We start from the raw sequence: 11,657 nt of genomic DNA, 5'->3' as shown, positions 1-11,657 counted from the left end.
TCTTTTCACCAGGTCTTTGTTTCTTTCTCTTCTCCAGGTCTTTCTCTAAATTTTTTCTTTCTTTTCACCAGGTCTTTGTTTCTTTTTCTTCTCCAGGTCTTTCTCTAAATTTTTTCTTTCTTTTCACCAGGTCTTTGTTTCTTTTTCTTCTCCAGGTCTTTCTCTAAATTTTTTCTTTCTTTTCACCAGGTCTTTGTTTCTTTCTCTTCTCCAGGTCTTTCTCTAAATTTTTTCTTTCTTTTCACCAGGTCTTTGTTTCTTTTTCTTCTCCAGGTCTTTCTCTAAATTTTTTCTTTCTTTTCACCAGGTCTTTCTTTCTTTCTCTTCTCCAGGTCTTTCTCTAAATTTTTTCTTTCTTTTCACCAGGTCTTTGTTTCTTTCTCTTCTCCAGGTCTTTCTCTAAATTTTTTTTTCTTTTCACCAGGTCTTTGTTTCTTTCTCTTCTCCAGGTCTTTCTCTAAATTTTTTCTTTCTCTTCACCAGGTCTTTCTCTCTAAATTTTTCTTTCTTTCCTCCAGGTCTTTATTCTCTCTTTCTCGTATAGATCTTGTTTCTCTTTCACTCTTACAGATCTTTTTTCTGTTTATTTTAATTTTTTATTTCTAAAATTAATTTTATTCATTATTAAAAAAAATTTCTTTTCTTTTAGAAAAAAATAATAATGAATCCATATAATCCTCCATCCAATTGCCAAAATCAGCTAGAGGAAGAAGAAGAAAATGAAATTACTATTTTTGACGATAGTAGTCATGATGAGGATGATGATGATGATGATGATGATGATGATCATGTCGATGATGCGTCCATGATCATCATTTATGATGAGTATGCTCATAACAATTATGAGGATGACGACGACGACGACGACGACGGATACGACAGTGTGGGGGAGACAATCATCATCAGCGATGATGATGATGATGATGACGACGTCCTGATAATAGATATCGATCCTAAGGAAGTTAGTTGATACTTTTTATTCTATTTTAAATTAACTTAAAAAAAAAATATTACTTTCATTTAAATTAACTTTAACCATATTTTTAATTTTTTAGATGTCGGAGTATATTGAAGATTATCATGAAAATTATTAAATTTTATTTTAAATAAAAAGAAATATTTTTTAAATTAAAGCATTAATTTTATTTCCTTAAATTTTATCGCGCATGGTGTAAGCGCATATTAAGGTGGGGATAATTTGCGTGCGCATTCGAAAGTGTAGTGGGGTTAGAGAAAGAGTGGGGGTTGCAGCAATATAAGGCGAGTTTCAAAGCCACCAAGTCATTATTATTTCAGGTTCTTGAATTAGCAGTAAGTATAAACATTAATCTATTTTCTAAGTTCCTTTTTTTTCAGCTTTATTTTCTAAGTTTCATTTTCAGCTTTATTTTCTAAGTTTCTTTTTCAGCTACATTTTTTCTAAGTTTCTTTTTCAGCTTTATTTTCTAAGTTCCTTTTTCAGATACATTTTTTCTAAGTTTCTTTTTCAGCTTTATTTTCTAAGTTCCTTTTTCAGATACATTTTTCTAAGTTTCTTTTTCAGCTTTATTTTCTAAGTTTCATTTTCAGCTTTATTTTCTAAGTTTCTTTTTCAGCTACATTTTCTAAATTTCTTTTTCAGCTTCATTTTTTCTAAGTTTCTTTTTCAGCTACATTTTCTAAGTTTCTTTTTCAGCTACATTTTTTCTAAGTTCCTTTTTTTTCAGCTTTATTTTGTAAGTTTATTTTTCAGCTACATTTTCTAAGTTTCTTTTTTCAGCTACATTTTTCTAAGTTTCTTTTTTTTTCAGCTTTATTTTCTAAGTTTCTTTTTCAGCTACATTTTTCTGAGTTTCTTTTTCAGCTTTATTTTCTAAGTTCCTTTTTCAGCTTTATTTTCTAAGTTTCTTTTTCTAAGTTAGTTTTAAAAACTAATAATTTTTTTTTATTACAGTTCTTTGTTTTCTCTTCTTTTGTTTAAGGTTTTCTTCCAGTTTAAAAAAAAAAAAAAAATGGATTTAGAAAAAGTCAACTCCGTAGGGCGTTTTGAAGGTTACCTGCCGACGAAGCCGCTCGCGGAATTGATGAAAGATGGACTGTACTACGTCTCAAAGATGAAGAAGGTCCAGACCAAATATGGACCAAGGATCATTGTCGAAATTGATGCTGATTTCGTCACATACTTACCAACAAGATTCATCAAGCTCTTTGAGGATGAACCAACCACCTTGGACATGATGAAAGAAGCTGCGATATCGAAAAAACTTCAAATGAAGTATCTTGGAGGACCATATAATATTGTCGAATTTAAATTGTTACAATAAATTGTAAAAAAGAAAATGTATATATATATATTGTAAAAAAAATTTTGATAAAATAAACACACAAAGTTTTACCTATAAATTGGTTTTAAATTTACTTTCCTTCTCTTAGTATAAGTTATTTTTCAGAATTAGAATAAGTTTTATTTTCAGAAATTATAAAAGAATTTAAATTAAATTTCAAAGGATAGGTTGTTTTTGAAATTAAGAAGCATTGTTTTAAATTCATAACATTTATTTTTGATAACTTAATAACTAAATTTTAGAAAAAAGATTCACAATTTTCATAAAAAGATTTTAAAGTAGAGTCAGTTTCATCAATTCCATTAGAAATAGCACTTATATATTGGTTTGGAGGATCCAAAAACCAATCGCGTAGAATTTTAACATTTTTTACAGCACAATTTTCACTACAAAAAGTATGATGCGTACACGTCGTTAATAAATCAGACTTAATTTTTTTCAACGATGGACAATTAAAATCTTCCAAGTTTTGTACGTTGAGTAAATATTTTTCTAGCCAATTCTTTTTTTCTAAACCTTTAACGTAAATTACACTTGCACTTCGAAGTATATCTTGTAGAATTGGTCGAAGTTCATCGTATGAGACGTCTCCAGCTGTCCAATGGATTTCATGGTAATTATGTGTTAGCCAAAGATTTTCACTTTTGTAGCGTCCTGCCAGTGAATTCCAAGGACAAGGAGGTTCAAAAAGATAAACGAGAGGCTGTGCATCTGGTTGAAGAGGAAGTATCGCCAACTCTTTAAAGACAAACTCGTTGTTGGCTCTTTTAAAACCTTGAACGTCTACGATAAACTCCATTTTTTAAGCAGAAATGAATTTCTAGCCGAGAGCAGCTGCTTTTATAGTAATCACCTCCCACCACTACCACATTATCCCCACTCCTTTACAATAGTTTCTTTACAACGCCGCTGATTGGCTTATATTGTATGACGCGGTCATGGATGATTAGGCAATAGGCGGTGGTCTCGGCTGGCATGTTGATTCCTGCTTCAAATTCTAACCTCACATCAACTGATGCTTGTTTTAAAAACTCGTTTTGTTTAGAACAATCAATAACAATTAGAGGAAATAGACTTTTAAAAATATCCTTTGTTAAAATAGGTTTTGAATCTTTACCATAATAGGATGATTGAAAATTAGCGTACATTTCATAAAGTAGAGAGTACTGATTTTGATCAAAGTTTAAATTTAAATTTCCGTAAGGATAATATTGTGAATTTAAAAAGAGTTTAACATTTATAATATTACAATGGTCAAAATGACAGGCATATTTTTTTCGTTTATCTTTCCTCGCTGTTTGAAATCCAACAATAACATAACGAGGTTTCTCTAATTGCGTTGATGTTTTAATTTGCCACAAAACTTTTGAACTTGTAGGAATTAAAGGATACTCATACATTTCCCACGACCTAAAACTTATTGAAATTAATGGATCCTTTTCAATATATTTTAACAATTTAACTTTGTTATTGTCAGAAGGTAAAACGTATGGAACCATCCATTCAAGTTTATTGATAGAAATTTTAAATTCCTCATCCCCTTCTTGTCCTGTTTGAATTACGGCATTCACGTCAGAACGTGCTCTTGTTAAAATAAGTTCATGTTTAGCGTTCATAACGATTTTTTTATAATCTTCAGCAAAACCAAAAATCATGCTGAGTGGTATTGTGACGTCAAAATATCCATTTTCCAATACAAGTCTTGCATCAGCTGCAATTTTTGAATATCCAGCATTTTCAATAAAATTTATCTGATTTGATGTTTGCGAGGTGTAATTTTTCATGATTGTAGTATGTCCAACGTATTTGCAGCGATCAATTTCAATACCATTTAGTTCATAGCGAATTTCATCAAACAAAAAGCATACAGCATTATTACTTAAATGTACGTTTTGTGTAAGAGTAATTCCATCATTTTTAGTTAATCTACCAAAAATGTGTAATGAACTTTTACTAGGTAAAATGCACAAGTCTTGATGTTGTACTGCGATTCGAATTTCATCGCTATTGTTAAAAGATGAAGATGCGTATGGTTGATGAGCATGAATTTCATAATGAGCTATTGACTCATCGAAATTCACTGCTGCTGGAATATTGAGAAGTTCGTCCATTTTTATTGCAACAGCAACCAAAAAATATGTAGATTAATTGTCTTGTTGTCTTATTTTCTTTCCTTGAACTTTTAGACCTAGTTCTTGTAGGAAGAGGCGATTCTGAGGTGTTAACACCTTGTGAGATAAATTTAGACTGATTGGACTCTTGCATGTTGTCTGACTTTTATAGTTTCCACCAACAACAGCTCTTTGGTTATAAACGATTCCCATTACAAAGACTTTATATGCAATCGAATTGTTATAGTTTCACCTCTAAAATTTATTAAATCACCGTCCTGATCGACAATTCGCAGTTGTATATTATGTATTGTCTTGGTGGCAATCGGAAGGTAAATGACGTGTGCAGGCACTTCCACAATCTTATATCCTGGTGGAACGCTAGGAAAGAATTCATGGATAGTGTGAACTTTTTGGTTATTTATATATGCTCCAGATGTGATATTACACTCAATTCTAACTGAATTAACCTTTAAAATGGCTACAGGTAAATCAGAAATATGTGCTCTATGAGATGATAGTTTCTGCGATGTAAATCCCAACAACTTACCAATCGAATCTTTAGGTTTAAAATCAATTGGTAAATTAGATTCAACAATACTGCGTAATGTATTATTATTAGGTTTTATAGTAATAACAGTTCCAGTTTTTACAGAATTTTGTAAATATGATTCAATATCTTTAATTTCATAACTTCCAGTTGGAATATCAATTACTTGATTTCCAACGTAAAACTTGTTATTTCCTTTATCAATATTGGGAATTGAATTAAAAGTCAATAGTTCAACAAGACCAAGTACATAACTTTTATTTGAATTTAGTTCTATTAAGGGGAAATATTCAGCTCCTAGAACTGAAGAATTTCCTGTTAACGTTAAAGTAAACGAATCACTCATGTTGCTGTCAGATTTTATACTGAAAGCTTACAGGTGTTACATAGTCTTATAAAGGTTAAAACAACTCTTAATATTTAGTTGATTACACAAAAATTTGAGACACAAGTGTCCACATACAAATGTATCATAATTTTGATATCTTTTATGATTATATTTTATTAAGCTACCATCACCCAAGTAAATGACAAGATCTGTTGGTGGAGCAAGGTTGCCAAAACTATCAAAATACATTGTTTCGTTTTTGAATTTTTTATATGCTACCCAATGTGTTTCAGCACCTTCTTTATTATCAAGATTAATTATTCCTGATTCATACTTGTAAGGACCACTTACAGGTAGTTCATTTCGCATAAAAATACCACGAAAATGGGGTATTTTGACAGCTTTGGCATGCTTCCACAGATCAAAATCAGTTAATGGACGGTGAGGTAACTTCAAAACAAGTTTTTTGTTTTCCTTCTTGTAGTTCTCTTTTTTCTTGATGCTCGTTTCTTCTTCTTCTTCTTCTTTTTTGATGCTCGTTTTTTAATTCCTTTTCCTTGAATGTAGGGTTTTAAGTGGAGACCAAGTCCTTGTCGATAAGGTTTAAGGTGTAATCCCTTTCCAAGTGATATGGCTTCCATGGATCTATTGTGACGTTGAGCTTCTGCAAGCTGTTCACTAGCTGTTTTAGCCTTATTAACAGCCCTTGCTATTCCTGAAGCTCCTCCAGCAAGAGCTCCTAAAGCACTAAGTCCAGCAAAAATTGGAACTAGCGGTAAAATTCCACCTACTTTAGTAGGTACAGGAAGAATTCTAGGTGATAAAATTTTGGATTTACCACCAACATTTTTTATTGCTTTTCGTGCACCAACTATAGCTGCTCGAATTGATTCTTCAGCATTATTACCAGGAGCCATACTTTTTCGTGCAGCATCAACAATTTTTCTAAGCGCTATTTGCTTCTTCTTACACATTGTTTTACTCTTCTTCTTTATAGATGATTTTCTTTTTCTTCTCATTCTCATGCCTAACTTTTGATTAATTAAACCTTTTCCTTGATAGCGTTCTTTTTTTCACCTCCTGATGCAGAATCATACTTCACTCTACAATGGTTGACGTGAAACTGACAAATTGACTATAAAAGCTAGGTATTTATAGATTTTCGAGCAGTTACTGTCAAGATGCAGTTCACGAAACAACCTGTCGCACTGCCAATCTCTAGTATAGATGTTGAAACTAATGAAAAAAAGATTAAACGTCACGGTAGTCTGTTTTCAGACAGCATTCGTGCAGTTTTCTGTGGCCCCTCAAATTGTGGTAAAACAAATGCTCTTCTTTCCCTAATAATACATCCAAATGGTCTAAGTTTTGAAAATATTTACCTCTACTCTAAATCTCTACAGCAACCGAAATATAAATTTTTAGAAAATGTAATCAGTCAGGTAGATGGTGTTGAGTATTTTCCATTTAGTGAACATGAAGAAGTAGTATCTCCAAAAGATGCTAAAGCAAATTCAATATTCGTTTTTGATGACATTGCTTGTGAAAAGCAAGATAATGTTAGAGCTTTCTTTTGTATGGGCAGACATGTAAACGTTGACAGTTTCTATTTATGTCAAACGTATGCTCGTATTCCTAAACATCTAGTTCGAGATAATGTTAATTTATTGGTTCTATTTAGACAAGATGAAAAGAATCTGAAACATGTATACGAAGATCATGTTAATACAGATATGAGTTATACTCAATTTCGCGATTTATGTTCAGAATGTTGGAAATCTGACAAATATGGATTTGTTGTTATTGATAAGGACCGTAATTTTATTGAAGGAAGATATAGAAGAGGATTTGATTGCTTCATTTCACTATAAATACAAGAAGTTCATTGAATTTTTCATTAGTATAGTTTATCTTGTCTCGAAGAAAACATGTATCGAAAAGAGCAAGAAACGCTTCGTCAAATAGCAAAAGCAAGTGATGCTATTAGGCGGAAACATCGTTTACTCAAAATGGGTAAAGAGGCTGCAGAAACAGTATTGAAAGAAACTTTTCAACCAATAGTAACACCCCTGGAAAAGCTGGTGAACATAACTGACATACCTTTCAAAAATATTAAAAAAGAAAAAGTTAAAAAGGAGGAAAATGATTTTTCTTTCTCAACTGCTGTTGATGAGGAAGAGGAATTTGATAAAACACTACTCAATGACAGTCTGTTTGATAAGAGCAACAAGTTTGAAGAAGGAGAAGAACTTAATTATGAAAATTTGACAAATAAATTTATTCAATTATTGAATAAAAATAGGAAAAGTTTTTTAGATATGGTTTATGGAGTACGTAAGCTTCCTAATGGTTCTTTTATTATTGGTGATACACCAGTTGATTTAGAAGGTTCACATATTCAACTTGCTGGAAAGAAAAAATATTTAAAAACTGCTGGGTTGCTTGAACTTTTATTTCGACAAGAACCTAATCCTGCATTAATAAGTTCAGATGATTTGAAAAATTATAAAGAAATTCTTGTAGCTACAAATGCACACCGAAAAAATTATAGTTCCAGTGGACTTGTCAACGTAACCAGGAGTTCTAAATACACTGTTGTCATTTCAAAACTTTTTAAGGGTACGCCAAAAAAGGGTAGTGGTGTTTTGAAGAAGAAGAAGAAGCTTGAAAAGAAATTACCTTAATTTATGATTTCAAAGAAACAATTTAACCCAGACTACATCTATTGGGATGATCCCAATGAACTAGTTGACCGTTTACGTCTGCTAGTAGCATCACAGCAAGCTGGTAATCCAAGCCATAATAATGAAATTATGTCAATCATCGAAGAACTACGTGAAGCTCGCATTATATATTAGGAGAGTACAAGCAAATAGAGCTTAGTATTAAAATGAGCATTGATGTGTTTGGACATCCCTTGTCACGGCCTCTTGCAAGTCGTGGACTTCCTGGACCTTCTGGAATTGGTTTTAAAATTACTCAAAGTGAACAATACGACATTGATAACAAAAGACTTTGCAACGTTCAAGACGCTGAAGAGCAACAAGACGCTGTAAATTTAAGACTTGCACAGAAAATTATTAAAAACGAGATAAAAACAGTTTTTTCAAATTACATCTTCTTTAAGATCAGCTATTGATGATTTGAATCTTTATATCCGAATTATCGAGGATAGGGTGAACGAAAAACTTAAAGAAATTGAATCACAGCAAAATTACATTATCAAAGAGGCTAAATTTATTCAACAGTGATGGCTGATCAAAAATTAACAGTTGTAACTGAACTGCATAAACAAGCTAGAAAAAATTATCCTCGTCGAAAAGTTCAAATGCGTGGCATCGATGAAACCTGGCAAGCAGATTTGGTTGAAATGATACCTTATTCTTATTCTAATAAAGGTTTCAAATACATGCTCACAGTTATAGACATTTTTTCCAAATATGCCTGGGCTGTAGCTGTAAAGAGTAAGAATGGAAGGATATTTCTTTGGCCATGAAAACTATTCTCAAACAAGGCCGAATTCCAAAAAATTTGCATACTGATAGAGGAAAAGAATTTTACAATTCTGAATTTAAGAGTTTAATGCAAGAATTTAACATTAATCTCTATTCTACATATAGTAATTTGAAAAGCCTCAATTGTTGAAAGATTTAACCGCACTCTAAAAAACATGATGTGGCCTGAATTCAGCTTGCAAGGCAATTATAAATGGATTAATCTTTTACCAACTCTCATGACAAAGTACAATAATAAAAGCATCCTACTATTGGTATGAAACCCAAAGATGTCACCGTAGAAGATACAAGAGAACTGCTGAGACGTATCCGTAAACTACGTAGAATTCCGCTGAAAAGATCAAAATTCAAAGTTGGAGACAGAGTTCGAGTTAGCAAGTTTAAAAATATCTTTGAAAAAGGATATACTCCCAACTGGACAACGGAAGTATTCACCGTGGATAAAGTTAAATCAACAAAACCAGTTACATACAAGCTGAAAGATTACCAAATCAACCCATCGAGGTGGTTTCTACGAAGAAGAATTGCTGAAAGTCTAATATCCAGATGTTTACCTCGTAGAAAAAGTTCTCAAGACTCGTGGTAATGATGTATACGTGAAATGGCTTGGATTCGATAGCTCACATAATAGTTGGATAAAAAATCTGATATGTAATATAGTTAAAGTAACGTTAAAGTAATGTTAAAGTAACGTTAAAGTATAGTTAAAGTAATGTTAAACGAATGTTAAAGTAACGTTAAAATAAGTTAAAGTAAAGTTAAAATAAGTTAAAATTTAGTTAAAATAAGTTAAAATAAGTTAAAATTTAGTTAAAATAAGTTAAAATAAGTTAAAGTAAAGTTAAAATAAGTTAAAATAAGTTAAAATATAGTTAAAATAAGTTAATGTAAATAGGATACGTTTTTTCTAATAAAGTAGACATAAAATAAATTGAACATCTTTTATTCAAACAACCATTTCTTTCTCCTTTCTGTAACAAATCTTTTTACATAAGTTTATTTTCATCGTCGTCAATTTCAATAATTTTACAATGACCCCATGCGAGGGTGTCGGTGCTTTTTTCTATCAAGTATCTCTTGTCGTCATAAGGACTTAGTGCAATTTTCGTTTGTTTCAAAGTTTGTACTTTGTGAAGATTCGACCTAATTGAATATTGCGTTCTAGATTGCATTTTAATATTTCGAAGACAATAAACATAATCATCAAAGTCGATATTTTTCTTAACAACTCCTGCTTTGACACCTTTAGCCTTTTTTATTAAATCTTTCCCTTCTACACGGACGCTGTACATTTTGCTCCGCAAGCCAACAAATTCTGTTACAATTTTTCCATTGCATTCATCCTTCATGAGACCTAATATCTTTTGTGGCTTGCGGAATATTGTACACGTTATTAACCCGATAATCAGAAGTGTCGAATTTCATAATGTCTTGCTTCATATCAGCGTAAATGTCTGAGCACTTGATTTCATAAATCAGGCTATCGGTGTCGGTGTACAATAATTTCAATTTATTTCATCATACTTGTTTACATGTAATCGTAATGAAAATCATAAATAAGCGTTTTTGACACATCCAAAACAGTCAAGCCAACATACACCGGCTTGTTCATTAGTACCTCCATTTTCCTAAGTTCCACAGCAACCAAATTCTCATTAAAGATGGCTCTGCTGTGGAAGTTAGGCTTTGCTATTAGGGCTTCAGCTCCGTATCTACCCTCCCACTTTGTCACAAGTTTAATGTCCACATGTTTTCGCACGTTCTCCATTGTTTTGCCAAATACCGCGTTGTTCATCAATTTAAACAAGTTTTTTTCAAATTCATTACTAGCGTTTGTTCTTTCGCGTGGTATTAAAGTCAATGTAACTTTTCAACCAAGTGGATTGTTCGAATTTTAAGACGCGATGAATTTAACTAACACGAGACCGTTGGCAATAGCTTGTTTAAGGCACGATAATGGAGAACGTGCTTTCGTTTGGTAGGAGGGTAGTTAGGAGCTTCTCCTCTTTTGACCCTGGTGGCTTCGAGCGTTCCGGACAAAATGGAAAATCGCTGTGTTTATCATGAAGGTGATCTGGATAATCCAAATCAACTTCCAAAATGTAACCTGTAGGCGCATCGTCTGCAACATTGAAATCAAAACTATTATCAACATTCTCTACCCACTTGAAGCACCATAGGGAAGCGGTTGAACCATTACCCAACCGTATAGATTTATTGCGTCAAAGTATACGATGTAAGACGTGTCCTCATTTTCATCAAATTGTTCCATGTAATGATTGTTAGCTTTTGCATATCGATTTGTACATTGACCTTACACCACCTCTTATTCCTCGTTCAATACACATTACCATGTCATGTCTGTCAAGAGTTCAAGTCTTACTTCCGTATACTTTAACATTGCGTCCCAAGTCCAAACCCGGTGTAGTATAATAGTGTGCTGGATCAAGACCGTACGAGATTAAACACTGGTTTCTGAAATTTTTCGAAAATGTCCGCGAGTAACAGTATGTCGGTTTGCATGTACAAGTATACATAATCACCAATGATTTTGACAACTAATTCACTCCACACTTTCTGCGCAATGTGCATAGTCTTCATCGGAAACATTTGAATCGTTTAATGTGCTGTAAATTTATCTTTTGGCGGTAACTCTGTTTCATCGAGTTTTTTCCCTTGAATCAATGTATTCAAAGGAAAAACTCCTTTTCCGCGTCAACCATGGATTTTATCGTCCGCTGTTGTTGGAAAAAAACGGAATTTACAATTTGTATTCATCGAGATAGGGGATGCTAACTTATCTAGAGATGATGCCATTAAACTTGAAAA

General features: G+C 32.4%; 2 protein-coding genes across 2 annotated transcripts; both read right to left on the bottom strand.

Moving 5' to 3' along the window:
- Positions 1 to 2,394: 2,394 nt before the first annotated feature.
- LOC122512394 lies at positions 2,395 to 3,143 on the bottom strand. The gene is made up of 2 exons (XM_043628184.1): positions 2,640 to 3,143; positions 2,395 to 2,402 (listed from the first exon to the last, which is right to left on the bottom strand). The coding sequence occupies exons 1-2, from the start codon at positions 3,121 to 3,123 to the stop codon at positions 2,395 to 2,397; spliced, it is 492 nt and encodes a 163-aa protein (XP_043484119.1). The 5' UTR covers positions 3,124 to 3,143.
- Positions 3,144 to 3,270: 127 nt separating this feature from the next.
- On the bottom strand, positions 3,271 to 4,435 carry LOC122512393. The gene is made up of 2 exons (XM_043628183.1): positions 3,887 to 4,435; positions 3,271 to 3,321 (listed from the first exon to the last, which is right to left on the bottom strand). The coding sequence occupies exons 1-2, from the start codon at positions 4,433 to 4,435 to the stop codon at positions 3,271 to 3,273; spliced, it is 600 nt and encodes a 199-aa protein (XP_043484118.1).
- Positions 4,436 to 11,657: the final 7,222 nt, after the last annotated feature.

Source organism: Leptopilina heterotoma, unplaced genomic scaffold (assembly GCF_015476425.1).
Source record: "Leptopilina heterotoma isolate Lh14 unplaced genomic scaffold, ASM1547642v1 Lhet_987, whole genome shotgun sequence".
In the NCBI taxonomy this organism is placed as follows: Eukaryota; Metazoa; Arthropoda; class Insecta; order Hymenoptera; family Figitidae; genus Leptopilina; species Leptopilina heterotoma.
The sequence above is the reverse complement of the archived record's forward strand: the minus strand, read 5'-3'. Positions and strand labels throughout refer to the sequence as shown.

Coding starts and splice junctions, on each gene's coding strand:
- LOC122512393 (XM_043628183.1), bottom strand. CDS start 4,435: ATGGACGAACTTCTCAATATTCCAGCAGCAGTGAATTTCGATGAGTCA. Junction 3,322..3,886: donor CACGTTCTGACGTGAATGCC/GTAATTCAAACA, acceptor ATGTGAGGTTAG/AATTTGAAGCAGGAATCAAC.
- LOC122512394 (XM_043628184.1), bottom strand. CDS start 3,123: ATGGAGTTTATCGTAGACGTTCAAGGTTTTAAAAGAGCCAACAACGAG.